The following is a 26,936-nucleotide window of genomic DNA, read 5'->3' as shown; positions in this document are numbered from 1 at the left end:
CTACAGAAATTTCCTTCTGGAAAGTGCTATTAGGTAACTGAGTAACTTTGCATCTGCCTGAGAGGGATTTAAGAGCCTTCAGATTCTCTTTCAAACTATTATTAATGTGCAGTTATGCTTTGACATGATAGAAAATGAATGCAGCTATTGAAAAATGCTTGATTTACACATAAGCTATGAAAACGTTCTGGTGCAACCTATGTTGGCCAAGAGTATTCACTGGTCAAGGGAGTAATCTGCAAAGAAGATGTGCAAACAGCTACTAGTCTTTCCTTTTTAAGTGCTACATAAAAGATGAATCATTGAAAGCTCTGCCTTAAAGGAATCCTGCCTGTGAATTCAATTTTGCATAAGCACTAATTATAAAAACAAACAGGCAATAAAAACAGAAACAAAGCTGTTCTATTATAGTTGATAATATCTTTAGTGATACTTAAATTTTAAATGATTTTTGCAGGAAGTTGTGAGGACAGCATGAACTTCTCCTTGGTCCAATATTTATGATTTGAAGTATTTTTGGAACAGAGCTGTAGTGCTTAAATTTACGAGTTGGTGGACAGTCTTTCTATTTCTTTGAAATAAAAAAAGCAAGGTCAAGTTTGGTTTTGCTATGGCAATTGTCCCCTCTACCCACTTGCTCATGGCCAGTCTCTGAATTCCTGCTTGTGGCATTCTCCCACCAGGAATGCCTACGCCACCGTCCCTGCCTCTTCACAGCCTGTCCATCTTTTGAAATTCATTGTAAGGTGACCTCCTTCAGGACGCCTTCAATGATCCTCAATTGAAGAGAAATATCCCCTTTTCAGGGTGCCTATGGATCCCTGGGTCGGCACTCAATCCCACTACCAGGTCATATAGTTGCTGTACACACGATTCCCCCCGCCAGGTCTTAGCTTCCTGAGCAGCTCATCTCCTAGCTCTGCATCTTCCACATTAATTAGCAGAAAGCCTCCTTTTAAAATGATGCCCAGTAAATATTGGAAGAATTAAAGACTTTATGAATAATCGGTCATTTGGTTTCTGTGAAAATGTATTGATGCCAGAAACCACACATAAAAAGTTCCTAAGTGAGCAGAGGCTTATTAGAGAGACAAAAAGCTTCCTAGGTCCTTTTACATCTATGAAATTCACTGACATTTGGTATGAATCTTTTAAGCTTGAACTGTTCCTTCTCCCCCTCATGGAACTCATTCTTCAGGCTATAGCTTAGAGAACTTTATGTGAACTTCAAATATTAAAACATCTCATGTTATACCCAAACTTAAAAATAATTCACACCTCCGCTCCCCCAGTTGCTTAAGTAAAGGAAAAGGTTTCTTAAATGATGCACCAAAAAGGGTAAAGATTGATACATTTGCCTATTTTAAAATTTAAAACTTCTGTTAATCAAAAGACATCATAAAGAGAGTAAAAAAGCCACAGAATTAGGGAAGATAATTGCAACACATGTAACTAATAAAGGACTCATATTCAGTATATATAAAAATTGAATCTTATAAATACAGTTTTCAAATATAGATGAAAGATTTAAATAGATAAATACTTCACCCAAAAGAAAAAACCAAAATGCCAATAAACATAGGGAAACGTGCCCCATTGCAGTAGTAATTAGCTATATACGAACTAAAACCACACTGAGATTATACTATATACACACTTACCAGAATGGCAAAATCTGACAATATTTTTTGTTGGAGCAAGGGGAACTCTCATATTTTGCTGTTAATAGGGTAAACTGCATCATTCTACTTGGAAAGAGTTTGGTATTTGTCTAATAAAGCTAAAGAAATGCCCTGTAACTCGGCATTTCCACTTCTAGGTCTATAGCCTTCAGGAATTCACACAGTGTCCACTAGGATCCCTGCTTAGGTTCTGAACAGCTTGCTTGTCAGAGCCAACACCTGGAGGCAACCTAGCAGCCAGCAGCCGAGGGGATAACTAAATTGCTGCGCGCAACAACACCCACAAACCTTATTATGTTAGGTGAAAGAAGCAACAAGTTAAAGAATATATAAATATAATATTAGTAGCCTGAATTATTATATACATTAATTAAATGCCATGGTTTATTGTTTGCTACTCAGAAATCAATGAGTAAATTCTCACATTTAAAATAGGAAATCAAAATTTGCTTTCTGAAGGTGAAATAATAAAATTAAATTTTAGCTGGCACCTTCGCAACTGTCAGTTATTCACAAAGTTCCTTTGACTTACAACCTCAAAAACAAAAAAGGGCACTCCCATGATTTAGCTCCCCAGATTTTCTCCCCTGATAAAATGTGAACACTTAAGTTTCGATGAGGAAGAGTGATAACTGGAAGTTTATATGATAGACAAACTGACTTTTATTTTTTAAAAGTGGCTTTATCAAAATGCTGTTCTCTGCACGAGTACTAAGATCTTAGCTCACAATGGAATTCCTCAATAATGTTTCTGCAGAGTTTAAACTAGAAGGGGAAGAGAACTGCATTAAAATGGACTGATCATGAAACCCTAGCCTCTCCCTCCACTGTATATAAATATGTAACCCCTGCTTTGGCTGCTGCCATTTGAGGATTTAGAGGAAATTGTCAGTGTATCTAAGGGTCTCAAATGACTACCCAGTCATCCAGTGCTTCCGGGCTGGGGTCCCCACCAAGCTGTGGAGGCTTTGCTGCAGGCATGGCAGAAAATGGAAAAAGGGAGCCGCCTGTCATCACAGTGAGAGACAGTTTTCTCTTCATGTTATGCCTATCTTGTGCTTAAGGACCCACCTTTTTATATTCTCAGAATAGTATAACTCAATTCATGGTACCAAAAAGCTTCGACCTTTAAGTTCTGTCTTCTGAGATATAAATGTGGGTAAACACTTTTCTTCTATCTTGTGTTCTAAAATTCTTTCTCTCAGCCTCTCAATTGAAGGTTATAATTTAGTATCTCTGAAAGTGTATCAGACTCACCTTGGATTCTTGTTAAAATGCATATTCCTGGTGCTGCCCTTCCACCAGGGTTATCATTCAGAGAGACGGGAGTGACCCTGCCATTATAAGGTAGCCAAAAAGAGGGGATTTTAGCTCCTCCTTCCATTTAATTCTGGTCACTACTTTAAGGTCAACAATATAAGCTTGCTGGTTCAGCTAATTTGATCGTCTACCAGATTTGCCTTGAAGAGCTTAATGCCAATTTTATCTTGGTGTCTTCAGAAGAAAAGGATTGGGCCTGTTTGTTTAATTATATAGTAATAACGATTAAGGAGGAGTTCTGGCAAGTTTTCAGGGCTGACAATAATAACCCTGGAATAATGTAGTGGCATCAGTTTACCACATCATCATGTTTCCAGGGTAATGCAGCTTTAAACCTTGGTGGTACGATACTACTGCCTTGGATAGTGAAGAAATAACTTTAACTTAAGGACAGACTGGGAAAATAGCTTTATGCAATTCAATAGCAGGAGACATTTGAGTAATGAAAGAAATGAGGGAGAATACCTCAGGTACAGACCATTCAAGTTATGGCTTAGGTAATAGAAGAGTGGGAGACAACTGAAATTGCCTAAGACACTACTGTTACATACAAGAGAAAAATATTTAAGGAAGAAAGTTTTCACTGGCAATGGTATGTTTTCCCAGAAGAAAGGTTGTGTCAGAAATTCATTTTCGTGGGTGTGAGCATACACATAAGCATATACCTTTATACTGTCATTAATTATTTCTGTTACATTTATTGGCTGGTAATCCCGGGGAGGGCGAGGAGGGTAGCTGAGGCTGAGGCTGAGGCGCTGCGTCCCTTAGCTACACCTGACAGTCACTCCGGGCTGGTGAGATGCGGCTGACCCTGCTGAAAGGGAAGGCCCCGGTGGCACGGGGCAGTCCTCTGCAGGCAGCCACCGGCCCGGGCAGGACGGCCTTGGCAGTCATTTTCTGGATGCCAAAGAGGGCAGAGGGAACATCTCTGAGTCCAAGGAATAGCAAAGCACTTTATAGAGAAGACTTAATTGGTTTCTCTCTCTCTAAAAAAAAAAAAATACAACTCAAATTTTCTGTTCCCAGAAAAGAAATAGGAAAAAGTTAGTAAAAGGCAAAAAAAAAAGTTTGTTATTTGTGAAGTGTTGGTATTTTGATTCTAATAGAGACATTTGTTTTAGTGGAAACAACTAAGTCCATGCTCGAGGGGAAAACTAACCCACACACTGGAGGCGAGGGGCGGCGGCAGGAGCGCCGGGCCCTCTACCGCAGTCCTCTCTAGGTCCCCGCCGGCCCGCTCCCTGCCCGTGAGCTGGGGCGGGCCAGTTTTGCCCATGCAGTGCAGAAGAGTAGGACAGGAGCCCCACGGGGGAGCTGTGCTTCTCTGTTTGCAGGCTTCTATCCACTCAGTCTTCACTCTAGGGAAGAATTGGCTTCTTGAGTTGGAAAAAAAGAAGGTGTAATAATGCAATCTTCAGTGGAAAGGCAGCGTTCAGAGCGCTGGAAGCAGCACTGAGCTGCGAGCAGCCTCTGGTGCCCCGCTCTGGCTCTGCCATCGTGAACTCGCATGTCCTTGGGAAGGAGACATAATAGCTGTACATCTATATAACTCGAAGGGATTAGATTTTCTGATCTCCAAGGTCCATTAAATCAGATTAGAAGTTCAGCAAAATGCTTTTTGTAGGCACTGAATAATTATTTGTTAAATTGAATTATCTAACAAATAAACTATTTTAGAATCCAATGAGATTATGTAAGGATACTTTGGCATTACCTGTCATGTCTCAGTACAGGTGTAGGCAACACGCTTGTCAGGAGCCATCCGAACTCAGCCAGAGTGTGCAGCAGAGGTCCATAATCCGTTCTGATTTCACAGCCCTGCGTGAAGAAGCAAAAGAGCTCCGAGTCTCACGGCAAAGACCACCAGCTATACGAGGGATCACAATAAAGGGGGACGGGACGGCTGCTGCAACAATGGCAGTTCATGCTCCATTGAGCACAATTTCCCCAGGCTGCAGGTTTTCTGGCCTTCATTTTCTGCCACCTGCTGCTTTCTAAGCATTGAGCCAAGTCAGAATCACTGGGGATCAGAGTGGAGAGAGGTTTCCATCTGGTTCTCCAAAGTCTGGGTCTTGTTTTCTTGGACTTGTTCAGGCATCAAACGTTAATGTATGGGGGTCCAGGGAATCTGGTTTTCAAAAGCTCCCTAGATGATACAGACCCAGGTAGTTTGGAGACCACCGTTTCAGAAGCACCAGTCCAGGGATTAGGAAGTGAGGACAAGAGTGGGGAGCAAGGACTGGAGAGCGAAAGGCGAGAGGTCTCTTCACTCCTTTTAAGCATTTGAAATAGACTTTTACTGGGAGCTTTACCTCCCCCCCAAGTCCTGTTCTCCCCCTCCATGGGACTTCTAGGCTCTTTCAAAATGGGCTATGTCTCTTTAGCCTCTGTAAGGCCAGAAGAGCAAGAGTGTCCGTGAGAGAGCCTGTCAGCGAGGGCCTCATACACACAACACAATATACCTGAATTCAGTGTGTACACCTCAGGGCAGTCCGCTTGGTGACATCTGAATTCAGAGCGCACAACACCAGCAGCAATGTCATCTCTGACTAGGACGGACAATGCTGTGTGCGCATGTGTGGCCTGGCGAGAGAGAGAACACCTTTTGGATATTTTTGCCTTTGAAAATCAACTCACAGGTAAAAAAAAAAAGTCAGTCACATTGGTTGTTTGGAGGTAAACACTAGTTATTGACTGACTTTTTTTCACTTTCAACTAGTTGTCATGGCATTGTATAAAGGTAATTTGGTGCCAGGGGTCTTTAAGATTAGAATGCCAAATCTTTGGGAATCTACTGCTCTTTATGTATAGAGAATTATTTTGCCACCTTCTAATAAAGTTGAACATTGGGTAAAGCAAATCACCTTTCTGCACATCTGCAAGAAGTTTGTTCATGCATTTATCATGAACTTCTGACACAAATGGGTTTGAAGGATGCTGCATGCGTATAGGCAATGAAGATCTTTAACATGTAAAACTAAATATGAAAGTAAAGCAAAATTGTCAGAAAACTCTAGTTTACCTCAATAACAGTCCATTGTTCTACTACAATGGCATCATTTCCTTTCCTACTGGAACCTGGAACTCCAGAACCTTCTTCTTCATAGATAAAGAATCCTTCCAAAGATTTAGGCAAATGGTCCCCTGTGAGGAAAAGGATACAATTAAGAAGAGTTGTAATTATTATGTGTCTCTTAAAATCATCTAAATCCTTAAATAACCCTTGCAGGAAGCTGAATGGAAAATATATCAATTAATAAACACCTGTTTTGGTCAAATCAATAACATCCTCCTTCCCTTTAAAGGTTTATATATATATATATATATATATATACACATATATTTGTATATATATATATATATATATATATACTTGCAAAGATCAAGACAGTTTTATACTTCACTGAATTAAAATAAAACTGTAAACATGAAAAGTACATTAACAAAAACAAAATAATGTCATACAACAAGAAGCAAGTGGGTTTCCTTAGGATAAAAAGCATCTGGAAATGGCCTTCACTCTGAAATCCAATTTTGGTTTTTGATCTCTGTCGTATGCATGTTACCACTTAGAGAAAACGACATCAAAAAGTTAATTCTTGGAATTGCAAGTGTGGTATATTAAACTAATGTGAGGTAAGATTACTTCAAAAAATATAAACACAAACAAGTTTTTACTTCAATGATGATTAAAAAAAGAAACGGTAACAGGAAGATCCTAAACAGAAGTCATTGTCAAAAGAATTCCTGCTGGGAAGGAAGTTTTAAGGGAGGGCCTCTCTGACATTTTCTTGAATAGTTGACAATAACCAGCTGGCCAAAACTAAACTGATTTTATGGAAGTTCTTTGTCTCCTGTTTTGCAGTAGGAGATGTGTGTTTCCCATGGTCATGTGCTGGTTAGACATTTGGGTTTTTATATACCACAGTGCCACATCAAAGCTTCCTGGGTTGACAGCTTCTAAACAATAAACTACAAAGTTTTCAAATGATCTATTAAGATTAAAGATAAAAAAAAAAAACAAATGTAATTTAAAAAATCAATGTAATTTTCAGTTTTAATTTGTATAACAGGTTCTAAGCTTTAAGAGAAGATCATTATTATTATTATTATTATTATTTACATTATTTACAGTTAGGGCAAAATATCATGAAGAATTTACATTGTTTAGAGTGGTTTGCAAGAACCTAGTAAAGTCTGATTGAGTAGTTGGAATTGGTTTTCTAATTTTATGGTCCAACTCTTTTAAATGTATGTGTCTCTGTCACACCAAAGTGACCAGTGGAATTAAATCTGCCTCTGACTGTAAGTTTAGAGTATCACAGTACCATCTTTGAAACTATATATGCATCCAGTGCTTTTTTAGAATGGGAGTGTAGATTTTGCAAATACTGATAGACTGTGATAATTATGTAGTTAATTATAATCTGCCTTTGATTTAACTTTGGGATTATATAATGTGAGAACCATGGGTTTTCTGGCTCTGTGTCTGTTTTCTGTTCTCAGTATTGGGAAACCCTAGTGCTTCTAAACTTCTTTTGGTATAAGAGAATAAAAGTGTGGTAGACCCATACAGTGCAGTACTACAGAAGAATAAAAAAGAAAGACTCATTACTTTGCAAAAACATGGATGAATTTCAGAGATACTATGTTGAGAAAAGAAGCCAGATACAAAAGAGTACATACTGTGTAGTTCAACCTAAGTGACGTTCAAGAATAGGCAAAATTAATTTATGGGGATGAAAGTCAGAATAATGCTGATCTCTGGGTGGCAAGATACTGCCTGGGACCATCCTGAGGAGGCCAGCTAAGATACTGGAAATGTTCTGCACCTTATTTTCTTCTCATTTCTTTTTTCCCCTGCAGCTTAATGGAGATACATTGATATGATTTTTCCCCCCAGCTTTATTGAGATATAACTGATATATAAGGAACTGTTCTGTACCTTGGATATTTGTGTTCTATTTAGCTATACACATAGGATTAGTGCATTTTACTGTATGTATGTTATAGTTCAGTTAAAAACAAAAGTCCTTCCTCTTCATGTTAGAGCTCCCCTGGCTTTCTTAGGTCCATGCCAGTCCCCAGAGCCACAGAAGACTGACACTTCCATTGGGGGCAGTACTTATGTCTCTTGAGAAATTCTCCTTAACAGATGTGGCAGCTAGGGAGAGCGGCAGGGAAGGGCTCATGGGGGCCGACCATCCGGGTGCTCACTGTGTTAAGTCTTCCAGGTAATGGGGTAGGTGATAATTCTGAACAATTATTTAAACTGTCCCTGAAGTGAGTTATCTCTTAACAATGCATATCCCAGAGCATCCCCTGCAATGCACCTTGGTCCACTGGTGTGCTCAGAACCAGTTATAGGTGTGCCAAGGTATAGGGTGTCCCCTCCTGCTCAGAGCAGCTCTATTCACTTACACCAGGGGACCTGATATTACCATTTTTTTAATGTATGAAAAATATGAAAAAGTTGCAAAGCACTGGCCTGACCCACTGCTTCACAAAAATATTTTTAGAGCCAAATATCACCAATAGCAAAGGAAAGTATACACTTGTATCATTGAAGGATGGTCTTTAGGTAGTATGAAGTGATTTGTAGAATGCATAAGTTTTCTTTAAAGCCTAATGTAAAATTTAAAAATCCATGCAAACTTAGCAGGCTTTTCAAATATATTCATATTATATTAAAAAAAGTAATGTACTCCCCTCTTCCCTCTCCCCACTCCCCCACCCCCAATTTTAAAGTAATATTGACACTCTATAGTAGAGTGAAAAAACTTGGCATCTCTGTCTTCATACTATATCTATCTCTGTTGCTGACTGAGTCTTTGGGTCAAAAAGTGTTGCTCAGCCCTGCAGCCCTGCAGGTAGGCTTGTTAATCATCAAAAGGAATTTTGCTCATGACTTAAGATTGATGCAACCATCCCCTTACCAAAAATCGCCTCTCTGGAGGAGATAAAGAAACATGTACAAAAATGATGATTGGATTGTCAAGGACTTATAGAAGCATCACGGCCAGACCCATGTCAATGAAATGACTGTAGCCAACTAACCAAGAGCAAGGAGTGTCATGGCCCTCCTCAGACCCTTGCTGACGTCCAGATGTCTGAGCTCAGTCGTCACCTCCTGACCTCAACCCCTGCTTGATTCCCTTCCTTAATATAAAAGAAGCTTGAAATCAATCCTAAGTTAAGATGGTTCTTCAGGACATTAGTCCTCCATCTTCTTGGTCTGCTGGTTCCAAATAAAGTCACTTTCCTTGCCCCAACACCTTGTGTTGACTTACTGGCCTATCATGCATCAAGCGGCATGAGCTTGGACTCCGTAACAACTCTAGGAAGAGGTTATCCTGTGAACTTGTCTACTCCTTGACATAAGGCTGCAAACCCCTAGGGTACTTGGACCCTGGCTTGAGAAGCACAAGCTTCAAGGATTCTCAGGGAATGGTTTACTTTTTGGGACATGTGATCTTACACAGTCATTTCAGCTAGATTCAACACTGACATTCCTGTAATTGGAGGAAAGGTAATAATATTCCATTTTAGTACTTTTGGTCCACCTGTCAGTTTTGGCTTTACATTGCCCAGACGTGTGCCCAGGATCATCTCTGAGAAGTGGAGGCAGGCACATATGGGAACTCTAATTCTTTGTTTCATTCATAAACATCTTATCTCTAAAACAAATCTTAGCCTGTTGCTTCTCTCCATTTCCACCATCATCTCCCTATGGATCCGTCTTACAGCCTCCCTGCTTCCACTCTTGCCCTCTACCTCTATGATCTCTTTCCCAAAATGAGGCCAAAGAGGTTCTTTTAAAAATGCAGATTAGGTCATAATTCTGTCTTTAAATCTTCAATGAGTGACTTGGGATAAAAATCCTGGCAAAAAGGCAAACTGATTAAGAGCACACATGCCTTCTAGAATGGTTCCCCACCCCCACTTAGTTTTGTGAACATGGGCACATTATTTAATAACTGTGTTCCTCAGTTTTCTTATCTATAAAAGGGAGTTAATCATACCTACTTGGTAGGGCTGCTGTTGGGATTAAGTGAGTTAATAAATGTAAAGTGCTTAGAGCACTGCTGGATACAGTAAGGACGAATACATGTCAGCTCTTCTTGCATTATTTATATTATAATAAGACTGCATGGAGCGCCTGTTGAGTACCTCTCCCACCTTGTCTGGAGCCATTCTCTCCATTCCCTGCTCTGGGGACCTTTCCCCACTCCTCTTCCCTGCCCCAGGGGCTTTGAACATTTGGCTGGGGTTCCTCCGCCTGGAACTGGTCTACATCTGGCTCCCACATGCTGGCTCATTTTCTCTTCCAGTCTCACTGTGATTGTTACCCTGTCAGACAGGACCTCCTGATAACCCCTCTAAGTGGGTTCTTCCCTGTTACAAAATCCTGTTGGGTAACAGCACACACTTTTCTGATTTTTGAAGTTAGATAAATATGTTTTGATACATTACTGCCTGAATGCCTGGAGACACATAGCTACCTTTTGAGAGTAGGGAAGATGTCCATATTGCTCATGGTTGTAAACCCAGTGACTGACATAGGGCCTGGCATATACATATATGTGAAATGAATAAATACCTGTTTCAATGTCATTATGCTACCCCATCCTTTTTCTGATATATCTCCCTCACCAACTCTACACAAGCAATTTTTTTTATTTTGGTATCATTAATCTACAATTACATGAGGAACATTATGTTTACTAGACTCCCCCCATCACCAAGATCCCCCCACATACCCCATTGCAGTTACTGTCCATCAGCGTAGTAAGATGCTGTAGAATCACTACCCATCCTCTCTGTGCTGTACAGCCTTCCCCGTGCACCCCCCCAACATTATGCATGCTAATCATAATGCCCCCTTTCTTCCCCCGCCCTTATCCCTCCCTTCCCACCCATCCTTCCCAGTCCCTTTCCCTTTGGTAACTGTTAGTCCATTCTTGGGTTCTGTGAGTCTGCTGCTGTTTTGCTCCTTCAGTTTTCCTTTGTTCTTATACTCCACATATGAGTGAAATCATTTGATACTTGTCTTTCTCCGCCTGGCTTATTTCACTGAGCATAATACCCTCTAGCTCCTCCAAACAAGCATTTTTATATAGGAGTGAAGAGATTAAAATAAACGCCAAGTGAAGTATTAAAAGAATGCATAAAAAAATCAAAATGTAGTCTTAAGATGTGGGTATGCTAAAGGTGGGAAGAAACTATGCTTTGAAGATGATGGGGGCATCTGTAGGCTAGTGAAGTGCAGGAACCTCAAGGCTGTGTGTGTGTGTGTGTGTGTGTGTGTTGTACCAGCTGGCAAAGCTGCTCATCCTATCGCATGTCAGCTGCTGGCTGGATCTCTACCCATTCTGGTAGAATAAAGAGCTTTGTCTTTGTTGGCTCAATTGGGTGAGACTCTAATAGTTCTTATGGGTCCATTTGGAGGGCTTTACCCTATAGTGCAAGCCCCTTGTAAGTGTGCAGTGAATCCAGCTGAGGATGATTTGGTGAGGCTCAGCAGTGCCGCAGAAGGCCAGGTATCAGGGGCTCTGGCAGTGAGTCCTCAGGCTGCAAGAGCAGCAAGAAAGCCACTGCATGCCTCTCCTGTGGGGCTTTTCAAAGCAGTAAATGCTTTGAGAGTGGGTGGGGAAGGGCACTGAAGAGGAAATTCATAGACCTTACAACTTTTCTACCATGACCATGCTGAAGGGGAAAACTTTTTAAAAGTTTATTTTCCCCTCTCTGTTTCTGGAAGAAGGTGTTTTATAAAATGAGAATTGCAGAGTAATATTTTTAAATTGCTGTGCAATGTCTGATTTTGTACTTCTATTCCTCATGGTAGTCTGACTTCTGACAATATTTTGGAAGAGGATGGAAGCAAGACAAAACAAAATATGCATTGTCCCCTATGTGCTTTAGATGTCAGGCATCAAATACCCCAGAACAAAGCAACCAATTCAGCCCTGCTTCCTCTGATTTGCTTCTCACAGTGACCCAGGCACTGGTCACAGTTTCCCTCTGCAGCTCCCCTGTGTGCTCCAGGGAAAGTCACGAGTGACACACCCAGTTGCCAGACCCCACAAGGCCACAGTGCCTTGTTAGGGGCTTGGCATGGCCGGTAATATAAAATGTCTAGTGAGACATTCCAGGGCTGCTAAGAGGGAGAGATTCTCCCCGCAGGCTCCCTAAATAGGTTCTGAGGCTTTAAGAACAAAAACCCTACTGAGCTTCTGGCTGGCAACTGCTGTGGCTAATTTTATTTTCAGCAGGCAAGGCCCAAGGCAGGGGTGCCTGAAAGAGATTATGAAAGGAGTATTTTTCATTTTTCCTTCAGCAGTTAGTCACAAACCAAAGTTTGAATGGGTCCAACTTTGGGAAGAAGAGAAAGAGAGAAGGGGAGGGGGGAGGGAAAGAGAGAGAGAGAGAGAGAGAGAGAGAGGCATATATGAAGCATAAACTGACCTCAAACAGATGATCCTCACTGAGAGCCCTGTAACGCACACAAGTTGCAGGAAGGAAAGCGAATACCAGAGGATGAATGCAGATGGTGGGCAAGGCACTTTGGGAGTCACTTTGCACATATGACATCTTATTAATTTCTCACAACAATAAAATAGGAGTATTTTTATCCCCCTTTTAGGAACTGAGGCTCAGTGAGCTTGACTAAATTCTCCAGATCACACAGCTAATAAGTAGAGGACATAGGATTTAAACAATGGTCTGTCTGATCCTAAAATCCATGCTCTTCCTACTGGATCTTGCTCATGGGTGACCAACTTGGGAGAAATTTCTAGTAACCAAAAATATTAATAAATTTTTATTGAGCACATATTTGCATCAAGCACTATGCAAGGTGCTGTATTTCTGGGTACCCCAATGGGCTAGATCCTTACTCTTGGTTGCCAGTTAAAAGGATCTATTGGAACATGACTCTTTATAATTTCAAATAATCATCCAAGTATTGAGTTCTATTAGTTAAGGTATCTTAGGCTTATTTTATAATAATAAGGTATATTGAAATTTCATCTTATTTTCTTTTTCATTCCTTCTTCTAACCTTAGAAGAGTTAGGGTCCCTAATTATCCTGACCTCCATCCTTCCTAATGCATTTTTCCAGTCTCCACTACTTTTCTTTTAGCAGTAACCTCTTTTAAAAACAATTCCCTAGAAAGTCATTTTTGGAAGGTTTTGTTTATTTTTGTGATAGACAAGAAGTATTGTATATCACACTGTAACTATCAGAGGGAGGCTAGAGAAAGATGAAACATAAGGGGAAGGCAGAAATATATAAGGGGTCAGTATGATTTTCTGAACCAAATAATATTTTTCTATACAAATGTTAGAAAGATGTATAGACTGGAGTACATGGTAGGTAGTGTCAAAGTTGGAATAGTGTAATATATTTGGATAGCAATTGTCAAATGCCATCATCAGCCTCCAGTGAGGTTGTTGTAGTACATCTTACATGAAAAATCCTACTAGTTGATCACACAGTTGTCTGTCTGTCCCTGACAGTTTAAAACCCAACAGCAAACATCATGCTGTAATTCTACCACACAGGATTGTTAAGCTTTTGAGTTAAAGCTACATAGCTGTATAATAATTGAAATTTATTTCCTTAAGAATATTATCTGTCCTTTTAACCACAGAACTTGAGAGACAAAGACATTTCCACCAACTCTGATGCAAGGTCAAATTCTTTAGATATTAATATATTATAATATAAAACTTACCTTTAGATGTTTCCCAGCATACAAAAGAATCAATTAAAGACAGGCCTTGTTTATAATAAAATGTAGTTAACTCCAGCCAATCAGCATCAAGAGTACTAATGACAGCTCCTTTTCTTGTTACTTTCATTGACAGGATGCCTTCCTGATAGGACCAACAGGTTGATTCATCATCGAAGACATTGAAGAATATGTACAACTTAATATCTGAGGATAGGCGTTCAAAAGGGAGAAAAAAGGGGAAAACTATAATTTCATTGAAACAATTCTTAAAATCATTTTTTAAAATTATGAGCTATTGCAAGCACACAAACAATCATAGAGAATAATAAAATTACCTACCACTCACCTTCATATTGCTATATTTGTTTCAGACCTTTTCCAAGGAAATGAGAAATGGATGCAGTTGAGTATACAGTCTTCCCTAATTCTATTCTTCAGAAATAATGAATTCTGTATTTACCATTCTCATGCAAACTTTTATTCTTTATTTTATTTTATTATTTATTTATTTATTATTATTTTTATTTTCCCCCCAACATCAAGCCCTCCCCACATACCCCATTACAGTCACTGCCTATCAGCGAAGTAAGATGCTATAGAATCACTACTTGTCTTTTCTCTGTTGTACAGCCCTCTGCATGCCATCCCCCCCACATTATGTCTGCCAATAGTAAGGCCCCTTTAATTTTTCCCCCTTATCCCTCCCTTCCCACCCATCCTTCCCAGTCCCTTTCCCTTTGGTAACTGTTAGTACATTCTTGGGTTCTGTGAGTCTGCTGCTATTTTGTTCCTTCAGCTTTTTTCTTTGTTATACTCCACAGATGAGTGAAATCATTTAATACTTGTCTTTTTCCGCCTGGCTTATTTCACTGAGCAAAATACTCTCTAGCTCCATCCATGTTGTTGCAAATGGTAGGATTTGTTTTCTTCTTATAGCTGAATAATATTCCATTGTGTATATGTACCACCTCTTCTTTTATTTATTTTTTATTTTGGTATCATTAATCTACAATTACAGAAAGAACATTATGTTTACTAGGTTCCCCCCTTCACCAAGTCCCCCCCACATACCCCTTCACAGTCACTGTCCATCTGTGTAGTTAGATGCTGTAAAATCACTACTTGTCTTCTCTGTGTTGCGCAGCCCTCCCCGTGCCCCCACACACTATACATGCTAATCGTAATGCCCTCTTTCTTTTTCCCCGCCCTTATCCCTCCCTTCCCACCCATCCTCCCCAGTCCCTTTCCCTTTGGTAACTATTAGTCCATTCTTGGGTTCTGTGATTCTGCTGCTGTTTTGTTCCTTCAGTTTTCCTTTGTTCTTATACTCCACATATGAGTGAAATCATTTGGTACTTGTCCTTCTCCACTTGGCTTATTTCACTGAGCATAATACCCTCTAGCTCCATCCATGTTGTTGCAAATGGTAGGATCTGTTTTTTCTTATGGCTGAGTAGTATTCCATTGTGTGTATGTACCACATCTTCTTTATCCATTCATCTACTGATGGACACTTAGGTTGCTTCCATTTCTTGGCTATTGTAAATAGTGCTTTGATAAACATAGGGGTGCATCTGTCTTTTTCAAACTGGGCTGCTGCATTCCTAGGGTTAATTCCTATGAGTGGAATTCCTGGGTCAAATGATATTTCTATTTTGAGCTTCTTGAGGACCTTCCATACTGCTTTCCACAATGGTTGAACTAATTTACATTCCCACCAGCAGTGTAGGAGGGTTTCCCTTTCTCCATAACTCGCCAACATTTGTTGCTTTTTGTCTTTTGGATGGTGGCAATCCTTACTGGTGTGAGGTGATATCTCATTATGGTTTTAATTTGAATTTCTCTGATGATTAGTGATGTGGAGCATCTTTTCATGTGTCTGTTGGCCATCTGAATTTCTTCTTTGAAGTGTCTGTTCAGATCCTGTGCCCATTTTTTAATTGGATTATTTGCTTTTTGTTTGTTGAGGTGCATGAGCTCTTTATATATTTTGGATGTCAACCCTTTATCAGATCTTTCATTCATGAATATATTCTCCCATACTGTAGGATGCCTTTTTGTTCTATTGATGGTGCCCTTTGCTGTACAGAAGGTTTTCAACTTGATATAGTCCCACTTGTTCACTTTTGCTTTGTTTCCCTTGCCTAGGGAGATATGTTCATGAAGAAGTTGCTCATGTTTATAACCAAGAGATTTTTGCCTATGATTTTTTCTAAGAGTTTTATGATTTCATGACTTACATTGAGGTTTTTGATCCATTTCGAATTTACTTTTGTGTATGGGGTTAGACAATCATTCACTTTCATTCTCTTACATGTAGCTGTCCAGTTTTGCCAACACCAGCTGTTGAAGAGGCTGTCATTTCCCCATTGTATGTCCATGGCTCCTTTATCGTATATTAATTGACCATATATGTTTAGGTTAATATCTGGGCTCTCTATTCTATTCCACTGGTTTGTGGGTCTGTTCTTGTGATAGTACCAAATTGTCTTGATTACTGCGGCTTTGTAGTAGAGCTTGAAGTTGGGAAGTGAGATCCCTCCTGCTTTAGTCTTCCTTCTCAGGATTGCTTTGGCTATTTGGGGTCTTTTGTGGTTCCATGTGAATTTTTGAACTATTTGTTCCAGTTCAGTGAAGAATGCTGTTGGTGTTTTGATAGGGACTGCATTGAATCTGTAGATTGCTTTAGGCAGGATGGTCATTTTGACAATATTAATTCTTCCTAGCCAAGAGCATGGGATGAGTTTCCATTTATTAGTGTCCTCTTTAATTTCTCTTAAGAGTGTCTTGTAGTTTTCCGGGTATAGGTCTTTCACTTCCTTGGTTAGGTTTATTCCTAGCTATTTTATTCTTTTTGATGCAATTGTGAATGGAGTTGTTTTCCTGATTTCTCTTTCTGCTCATTCATCATTAGTGTATAGGAAAGGAACAGATTTCTGTGTATTAATTTTGTATTCTGCAACTTCGCTGAATTCCAATATTAGTTCTAGTAGTTTTGGAGTGGAGTCTTTAGGGTTTTTTATGTAGAATATAATGTCTTCTGCAAATACTGACAGATTTGACTCCTTCTTTACCAATCTGGATGCCTTGTATTTCTTTGTGTTGTCTGATTGCTGTGGCTAGGACCTCCAGTACTATGTTGTGTAACAGTGGGGAGAGTGGGCATCCTTGGCTTGATCCCGATCTAGGTGAAAAGCTTTCATTTTCTCGCTGTTAAGTATGATGTTGGCTATTGGTTTGTCATATATGGCCTTTATTATGTTGAGGTACTTGCCCTCTATACCCATTTTGTTGAGAGTTTTTATCATGAATGGATGTTGAATTTTGTCAAATGCTTTTTCAGCATCTCTAGAGATGATCATGTGATTTATGTCCTTCTTTTTGTTGATGTGGTGGATGATGTTGATGATTTTTCTAATGTACCATCCTTGCATCCCTGAGATGAATCCCACTTGGTCATGGTGTATGATCCTCTTGGTGTATTTTTGAATTCAGTTTGCTAATATTTTGTTGAGTACTTTTGCATCTACGTTCATCAGGGATATTAGTCTGTAGTTTTCTTTTTTGGTGGGGTCTTTGCCTGGTTTTGGTATTAGGGTGATGTTAGCTTCATAGAATGAGTTTGGGAGTATCCCCTCCTCCTCTATTTTTTGGAAAACTTTAAGGAGAATAGGTATTATGTCTTCCCTGTATGTCTGATAAAATTCCGAGGTAAATCCATCTGGCCCGGGGGTTTTGTTCTTTGGTAGTTTTTTGATTACCGCTTCAATTTCGTTGCTGGTAATTGGTCTGTTTAGATTTTCTGTTTCTTTCTGAGTCAATCTTGGAAGGTTGTATTTTTCTAGGAAGTTGTCCATTTCTCCTAGGTTTCCCAGCTTGTTAGCATATAGGTTTTCATAGTAGTCTCCAATAATTCTTTGCATTTCCGTGGGGTCCGTCGTGATTTTTCCTTTCTCGTTTCTGATACTGTTGATTTGTGTTGACTTTCTTTTCTTCTTAATAAGTCTGGCTAGAGGCTTATCTATTTTGTTTATTTTCTCGAAGAACCAGCTCTTGGTTTCATTGATTTTTGCTATTGTTTTATTCTTCTCAATTTTATTTATTTCTTCTCTGATCTTTATTATGTCCCTCCTTCTGCTGACCTTAGGCCTCATCTGTTCTTCTTTTTCCAATTTCGATAATTGTGACATTAGACCATTCATTTGGGATTGCTCTTCCTTTTTTAAATATGCTTGGATTGCTATATACTTTCCTCTTAAGACTGCTTTTGCTGTGTCCCACAGAAGTTGGGGCTTAGTGTTGTTGTTGTCATTTGTTTCCATATATTGCTGGATCTCCATTTTGATTTGGTCATTGATCCATTGATTATTTAGGAGCGTGTTGTTAAGCCTCCATGTGTTTGTGAGCCTCTTTGCTTTCTTTGTACAGTTTATTTCTAGTTTTATGCCTTTGTGGTCTGAAAAGTTGGTTGGTAGGATTTCAATCTTTTGGAATTTTCTGAGGCTCTTTTTGTGGCCTAGTATGTGGTCTTTTCTGGAGTATATTCCATGTGTACTTGAGAAGAATGTGTATCCTGTTGCTTTTGGATGTAGAGTTCTATAGATGTCTATTACGTCCATCTGCTCTACTGTGTTGTTCAGTGCTTCCGTGTCCTTACTTATTTTCTGCCCGGTGGATCTATCATTTGGGTGAGTGGTGTGTTGAAGTCTCCTAGAATGAATGCATTGCAGTCTATATCCCCCTTTAGTTCTGTTAGTATTTGTTTCACATATGCTGGTGCTCCTGTGTTGGGTGCATATATATTTAGAATGGTTATATCCTCTTGTTGGACTGAGCCCTTTATCAATATGTAGTGTCCTTCTTTATCTCTTGTTACTTTCTTTGTTTTGAAGTCTATTTTGTCTGATATTAGTACTGCAACCCCTGCTTTCTTCTCACTGTTGTTTGCTTGAAATATGTTTTTCCATCCCTTGACTTTTAGTCTGTACATGTCTTTGGGTTTGAGGTGAGTTTCTTATAAGCAGCATATAGATGGGTCTTGCTTTTTTATCCATTCTATTACTCTGTGTCTTTTGATTGGTGCATTCAGCCCATTAACATTTAGGGTGACTATTGAAAGATATGTACTTATTGCCATTGCAGGCTTTAAATTCGTGGTTACCAAAGGTTCAAGGTTAGCCTCTTTAGTATCTTACTGCCTAACTTAGCTCGCTTATTGAGCTATTATATACACTGTCTGGAGATTCTTTTCTTCTCTCCCTTCTTATTCCTCCTCCTCGATTCTTCATATGTTGGGTGTTTTGTGCTGTGCTCTTTCTAGGAGTGCTCCCATCTAGAGCAGTCCCTGTAAGATGTTCTGTAGAGGTGGTTTGTGGAAAGCAAATTCCCTCAGCTTTTGTTTGTCTGGGAATTGTTTAATCCCACCGTCATATTTGAATGATAGTCGTGCTGGATACAGTATCCTTGGTTCAAGGCCCTTCTGTTTCATTGTATTAAATATATCATGCCATTCTCTTCTGGCCTGTAGGGTTTCTGTCGAGAAATCTGTTGTTAGCCTGATGGGTTTTCCTTTATAGGTGACCTTTTTCTCTCTAGCTGCCTTTAACACTCTTTCCTTGTCCTTGATCTTTGCCATTTTAATTATTATGTGTCTTGGTGTTGTCCTCCTTGGATCCTTTCTGTTGGGGGTTCTGTGTATTTCCGTGGTCTGTTCGATTACTTCCTCCCCCAGTGTGGGGAAGTTTTCAGCAATTATTTCTTCTAAGATACTTTCCATCTCTTTTCCTCTCTCTTCTTCTTCTGGGACCCCTATAATACGGATATTGTTCCTTTTGGATTGGTCACACAGTTCTCTTAATATTGTTTCATTCCTGGAGATCCTTTTGTCTCTCTCTATGTCAGCTTCTATGCGTTCCTGTTCTCTGATTTCAATTCCATCAATGGCCTCTTGCATTCTATCCATTCTGCTTATAAACCCTTCCAGAGTTTGTTTCATTTCTGCGATCTCCTTTCTGGCATCTGTGATCTCCTTCCGGACTTCATCCCATTTCTCTTGCGTATTTCTCTGCATCTCTGTCAGCATGTTTATGATTCTTATTTTGAATTCTTTGTCAGGAAGACTGGTTAGGTCTGTCTCCTTCTCTGGTGTTGTCTCTGTGATCTTTGTCTGCCTGTAGCTTTGCCTTTTCATGGTGATAGGAATAGTCTGCAGAGCTGGGACGAGTGACTGGCTGGAAGAACTTCCTTTCTTGTTGGTTTGTGGCCCTCCTCTCCTGGGAGAACAGCGACCTCTAGTGGCTTGTGCTGCGCAACTGCGCACAGACAGGGTTTCTGCTTCCTGCCCGGTTGCTATGGAGTTAATCTCCGCTGTTGCTGTGGGCGTGGCCTGGCTCGGGCAGCTACTCCAAAATGGTGGAGTCGCGTTGGAGCAGGAGCTGCTGGGAGGCTATTTATCTCCGTAAGTAAGGGGCCTCCCTGCTCCCTGCAGCCCAGGGGTTAGGGTGCCCAGAGATCCCCGGATTCCCTACCTCTGGATTAAGTATCCCACGCTGCCCCTTTAAGACTTCCAAAAAGCACCTGCCAAAACAAAACAATGACCACCAAAAAAATAAAATTTTTAATTAAAAAAAAAAAAATGTGGCCGCTCGTTTTTCTTTATTCTCCAGCGCCAGCCTCAGGCATCAGCTCACCGGTCTTGCTGCCCTGTTTCCCTAGTATTGGGGTCCCTATCCCTTTAAGACTTCCAAAAAGCGCTCGCCAAAAAAAAAAAAAAAATTGGTCGCGTGCTTTTCTTATGTCCTCTGGCGCCCAGCGTCTGGTGCCCGCTCACTGTTCTTGCTGCCCTGTTTCCCTAGTATCGAGCGCCCTGCACTCTGGCCCGGATGGCTGGGGCTGGGTGTTCGGCAGTCCTGGGCTCCGTCTCCCTCCTGCTCTGCCTGCTCTTCTCCCGCTGGGAGTTGGGGGGATGGGCGCTCGGCTCCCGCCGGGCCGGGCTTGTATCTTACCCCCTTCGCGAGGCGCTGGGTTCTCTCAGGTGCAGATGTGGTCTGGATATTTTCCTGTGTCCTCTGGTCTTTTGTCTAAGAAGGGTTGTCTTTGTTATATTTTCATAGATATATATGGTTTTGGGAGGAGATTTCCGCTGCTCTACTCACACCGCCATCTTCTGCCCCTTCGTCAGGAAATCTTTAAAGAGGATGCGTATTATGTCTTCTGTGTATGTCTGATAAAATTCAGTGGTGAATCCATCTGGTCTGGGGGTTTTGTTCTTGGGTAGTTTTTTGATTACCACTTCAATTTCGTTGCTGGTAATCAGTATGTTTAGATTTTCTGTTTCTTCCTTGGTCAGTCTTGGAAGGTTGTATTTTTCTAGGAAGTTGGTCATTTCTTCTGGGTTTTCCAGCTTGTTAGCATATAGATTTTCATAGTATTCTGCCATAATTCTTTGTATTTCTGTGGCGTCCATTGTGATTTTTCCTTTCTCGTTTCTGATTCTGTTCAAGTGTGAAGATTCTCTTTTTCTCTTAATAAATCTGGCTAGGGATTTATCTATTTTGTTTATTTTCTCAAAGAATAAGCTCTTGGTTTCATTGATTTTTTTCTATTGTTTTATTCTTCTCAATTTTATTTATTTCTTCTCTGATCTTTATTATGTCCCTCCTGCTGACTTTGGGCCTCATTTGTTCTTCTTTTTACAATTTCAATAATTGTGACTTTAGACTGTTCATTTGGGATTGTTCTTCCTTCTTTAAATAGGCTTGGATTGCTATATACTTTCTTCTTAGAACTGCCTTCACTTCACTGCACAGAAGTTGGGGCTTTGTGCTGTTGTTGTCATTTGTCTCCATATATTGCTTGATCTCTGTTTTAATTTGGTCATTGATCTATTGATTATTTAGGAGCATTGTTAAGCCTCTATGTGTTTGTGAGCCTTTTTGTTTTCTTTGTACAATTTATTTCTAGTTTTATACCTTTGTGGTCTGAGAACTTGGTTGGTAGAATTTCAATCTTTTTGAATTTACAGAGGCTCTTTTTGTGGCCTAGGATGTGGTCTGTTCTGGAGAATGTTCCATGTGCTCTTGAGAAGAATGTGTATCCTGCTGCTTTTGGGTGTAGAGTTCTGTAGATGTCTGTTTGGTCCATCTGTTCTAGTGTGTTGTTCAGTGCCTCTGTGTCCTTACTTATTTTCCGCCTGGTTGATCTGTCCTTTGGAGAGAGTGGTGTGTTGAAGCCTCCTAGAATGAATGCATTGCATTCTATTTCCTACTTTAATTCTGTTAGTATTTGTTTCACATATGCTGGTGTTCCTGTGTTGGGTCCATATATATTTATAATGGTTATATCCTCTTGTTGGACTGAGCCCTTTATCATTATGTAATGTCCTTCTTTATCTCTTGTTACTTTCTTTGTTTTGAATTCTATTTTGTCTGATAGAAGTACTGCAACACCTGCTTTTTTCTCCCTATTATTTGCATGAAATATCTTTTTACATCCCTTCACTTTTAGTCTGTGTATGTCTTTGGGTTTGACCTGAATCTCTTGTAAGCAGCATATAGATGGGTCTTGCTTTTTTATCCATTCTATTACTCTGTGTCTTTTGGTTGGTGCATTCTGTCTATTTACATTTAGGGTGACTATCGAAAGATATGTACTTATTGCCATTGCAGGCTTTAGATTCATGGTTACCAAAGGTTCAAGGGTAGCTTCTTTACTATCCAATTGTCTAACTTAACTCTCTTATTAAGCTATTATAAACACATTATGATGATTCTTTACTTCTCTCCCTTCTTATTCCTCCTCCTCCATTCTTTATATGTTAGTTGTTTTGTTCTGTACTCTTTTGTGTTTCCTTTTACTTATTTTGTGAATAGTTGATTTTATTTTTTGCCTTTAGTTAGTATTTGGTTGTTCTGCTTTCTCTGGTGTGATTTTATTTTCTCTGGTGGACATCTATTTAGCCTTAGGAGTGCTTCCATCTAGAGCAGCCCCTCTAAAATACCCTGTAGAGGTGGTTTGTGGGAGGCAAATTCCCTCAACTGTTGCTTGTCTGGGAATTGTTTAGTCCCTCATTCATATTTAAATGATAATAATGCTGGATACAATATTCTTGGCTCAAGGCCCTTCTGTTTCATTGCATTAAATATATCATGCCATTCTCTTCTGGTCTGTAAGGTTTCTGTTGAGAAATCTGATGATAGCCTGATGGGTTTTCCTTTTTAGGTTATCTTTTTTCTCTCTCTGGCTGCCTTTAATACTCTGTCCTTGTCTTTGATCTTTGCCATTTTAATTATTATATGTCTTGGTGTTGTCCTCCTTGGGTTCCTTGTGTTGGGAGTTGTGTGGGCTTCCATGGTCTAAGAGACTATTTCCTCCCCCAGTTTGGGAAAGTTTTCAGCAGTTATTTCTTCAAAAACACTTTGTATCCCTTTTTGTCTCTCTTCTTCTTCTGGTACCCCCATAATGTGCATTTTGTTCCATTTGGATTGATCACACAGTTCTCTCAATATTCTTTCATTCCTGGAGATCCTTTTATGTCTCTCTGCCTCAGCTTCTCTGTATTCCTGTTCTCTGATTTCTATTCCATTAGCAGTTTCTTGCACCTCATCCAGTCTGTTCTTAAGTCCTTCCAGAGATTGTTTCAGTTCTGTTATCTCCCTCCTGACTTCATCCCTTAGCTCTTGCATATTTCTCTGCAGTTCCATCAGCATGGTTATGACCTTTATTTTGAATTATTTTTCAGGAAGATTGGTTGTATCTATCTCCCCAGGCCCTCTCTCTGGTGTTGTCTAGGTGTTTCTTGACTGGTCCAGATTCTTCTGCCTTTTCATGGTGACATTGGTGGTCATCGGCAGGTGTTGCCTGTGTTAGGTGGGAGAACAAAGTCCCTTCCTGCTTGCTGGTTGCCTTGCCCTTCTCTGCTGCCTGTGTTGGTTACCCACACACACTGGGAGGAGCCTCTGTGTTAATCCCCTGGTCTGCCATGGGCGGGGAAGCCCTCAGGGTACCTGAGAACCCTGCAGCGAGTGGTAGGCATGCCAGGTGTGCTCTCCTGTGAGAACAGCACCCCTTTGTGCCTTGCCCTGGCTTCCTCTGTCTGTGCTGGGTTGCTGTGCACCGGCGGCAGCCTCTGGGTCTGTCCCTGGCGGCTGCATGCTGGGAGGAGACTCTGGGTGGTTGCTGTGGGTGAGGCCACTCTCCAGCTGCTCTGCCACTGTGGCAGGACTGTGCTGGCCAGGGGTAACGACTGGCAGCCTGCTTATCGCCATGAGGGGCTTCAGAGCATCGTTGCCACCCAGGGCGTTGGGGTGCCTGAAGTTCCTCAGGATTCCCAGCCTGCTGAGCTGAGTGTGCTGGGATGATTCCATCCAGCTTTGAAGCCCCTGTCCCTTTAAGACTTTCAAAAAACATCTGCTTTTCTTTTGTCCCAGGGGAGCTCGCTGCAGGGACCCACTCCCAGATTTTACTTTTCTGTTTTTCTAATATCCAGTACATCATGCAGTGTGTGTCTGCTCCCAGTGCAGATTACTAGGGCTGGGTATTTAGCATTCTTGTGCTTCCACTCTCTCCCCACTCTGACTCCTTTCCTTCTGCTGGAGAGCTGGGGTGGGTGGGGGGAGTGCTCAGTTCCCCCAGAGTCGCGGCTTTGTATCTTACTCTTTTCGTGAGATACTGAGTTCTTGCAGATGTAGATGTAGTCTGGCTGTTGTACTGTATCTTCTGGTCTCTCTGTTAGGCGTAGTGTACTTGTTGTATTTTCAAAAATATATATGGTTTTGGGAGGAGATTTCCATGCCCTCCTCACGCCACCACCTTGAGCCTCTCTTTGACTTTTATTATTTTAATATACATATATCCCTAAATGATATGCAATGTTCTGCAGTTTAAAAAAATATGCAGTTAATAGTAGCTAAATTAATAGTCTATCCTATGCCAGGCACTGGGTTGAGCATTTGTAGATACCTATCTATTTCTCACAACAACACCCTTTCTATAAAGAAATGGAAGCAGTCTGACTCCAGAGCTCTTAACTCTGTGGTATACATAGCCTTTAATTTTCTTTAATAGCACTTTTTAAAGGATGCCCATAAAGGTACTGGAAAGCTTTGAACAGTCCAAAATACATGAAAAAATCCTTTCAATTTCTTGGGAAGACTTGTTACTTGGCAAAGAAGAATAAAACTATTGTTTAAAGTTATTTTAGGATTCAGGGATGATTGTTATATTAATTGTTTCATCATTATGTGCATGCTTCATTTTGTAATTAATGATCAAAGAAAGCAAATTAATTTCAATGGTGAAAATCATCCATGAAATGGGAAAGGCTAAAACTAAAATTCCCACATGCTGTTTGTAAGGACAACATAAATCAGAACAGCTTTTTTGGTACATGTGCACAGCCTCCGTTTTACAGGGAGTTAGTGAATGACCAAGTGGGAACCAATTTTCAGCGCAGAGTTTCATTATGTGCATACCTCAGACAAAGGACTATGTTGACGCAATATCATTTACTCCTCTAAACAGGATGAACTGTTTGGAAAACTGTCCTACCTTATTTCTGGATGCAATAATTTAAAAAACTCAAGGCAAGTTTATATTCGTTTATTCAGTATTTGTAATCTTTAGAAATTTACTTTGTTTCACATTTCTAAAAAGAAAACCTCAAAAACTTATTTTTGCTTAAGTTAAATTAAGAAAAATTACATTTCTACTCATCTTGTCTATTACCTTCTCCCTTTCTTGATTTCGAGGACCTGGGGCTGCCAGCTCGCTCCGTTTGACACTTTGCACTATCATGATGAAGCTCTTCCTCAATGCCACTTTCAGATGATGGCCCACTTACTGTTTCTTCATGCCAGCTTCTACAGCTTTCATCTGAACTGTGTCTCACGGGAGCTGTTGATTCTGTATCTCCATCATGGTTGGCTCCATTGCAGAATTTAAGTGGTGGATATTGCTGCGATATGAATCCAACAAATTTCATTCCTCTTTTAGCAGCTACATTAATCTGAGGTTTAAAAAGAGATTGTAGAACAAAATGTAAACTTCATTTACATTGATTCCTTTATCAATTAACCTTTAGGCTGACCATGGAAATTCACTAGAAGGAGTATTGACCACTCATTAAAGAACCATTCACAAACAAATGAATAACCTCTAATATAGCACCTACTCCAAAGACTTTGTCACATCATTGTTACAATTTCTTCAAACAGAACTAATATGCTTTAGAAATTGTGAAAATAGGAATCATATTTTTCTCCAAAATGTACTATTTGGGAAGAATTAATAATTTTACTGCAAGATTTTTGAAGACCTGTTTATAATGGTCTCTCCAGGAGAAGCAAAATTATAAACTATTCTGAGAAATCCTGAGAAATAACATTAGCAAATACATCTTAATTAAGATGGAAGAGACATTAATTAAAAAGCATAAAACACACAACATTGTTTGCTTGATGTGGATAAAGAGAAATGTTAGAAGACATTCTTGACAAATGTGTATATATAATGCATAAGCCCAATTCATACTACCACCCTTAGGAAGCTTTCTGATCTGCTCATATCTTGATGTTATTGTCTCCTGTCTGGGCCAAACAGACCTGATTAGATTCAATCCTATCAGTTAAAGAGGCACATGACACAATGCCAATGAGATCACTTGAGAAGCTAAGAGTGGTTACTTTCATGCTCAGCACTTCTCCCTTTCTGTTTTGCTTCATTTCCCTGTTCTTTGCATCATCTTTCTCCTGTGTTAAGCTGGCAGTTCCTTGGTGTTGCTTGTACAATATCTATACAAGTATCTATAAATATTTGTTAATAAGGTATAATGAAAAAATAGTATCTTTTTATGGTCATTATTTTAAACATTTAAGTGAAATGTTTTAAATGTTACCTGGGAGGGAAAAAAAAGAGTTATGATGGAGGTTGCAAATGAAGAAACATCTTTAGTCAGAAATGAAATGGAATGAAAAAGACCGAGAAGAATTGGGGTAAAACTTGAGAAGCATGTCCAATCAAAGGGGGCCACTGTAACTCCGCTCCAGTGAGGAAGGGGGGAATTCTGAGAGGGTGTGGGTGTGTGTGCCTTAGACAAAGGACTATATTGACCCAATACCATTTACTCCTCTAAATTAATATATCAAGATTGTAACATTGCATGGAGTCTTAAGCATAAAAACCACAAACTGTCCTTTTCATC

The 26,936-nt window shown here is 40.0% G+C and overlaps 1 protein-coding gene across 1 annotated transcript in view; it reads right to left on the bottom strand.

The window, feature by feature from the left end:
• Positions 1-26,936, bottom strand: part of RFTN2 (raftlin family member 2) — a 69,133-nt gene that overhangs the window by 16,684 nt on the left and 25,513 nt on the right. Inside the window, exons 4-7 of the mRNA XM_036900527.2 lie at positions 25,463-25,742; positions 13,739-13,942; positions 6,025-6,146; positions 4,717-4,820 (exon numbers count right to left, since the gene is read on the bottom strand). Coding sequence (XP_036756422.2) covers positions 4,717-4,820; positions 6,025-6,146; positions 13,739-13,942; positions 25,463-25,742 — 710 coding nt within the window. The remainder of the gene's footprint in view (positions 1-4,716; positions 4,821-6,024; positions 6,147-13,738; positions 13,943-25,462; positions 25,743-26,936) is intronic.

This window comes from Manis pentadactyla, chromosome 6, assembly GCF_030020395.1.
Source record: "Manis pentadactyla isolate mManPen7 chromosome 6, mManPen7.hap1, whole genome shotgun sequence".
Lineage (NCBI taxonomy): Eukaryota > Metazoa > Chordata > Mammalia > Pholidota > Manidae > Manis > Manis pentadactyla.
This window is presented reverse-complemented; position numbering and strand designations above follow the sequence as displayed.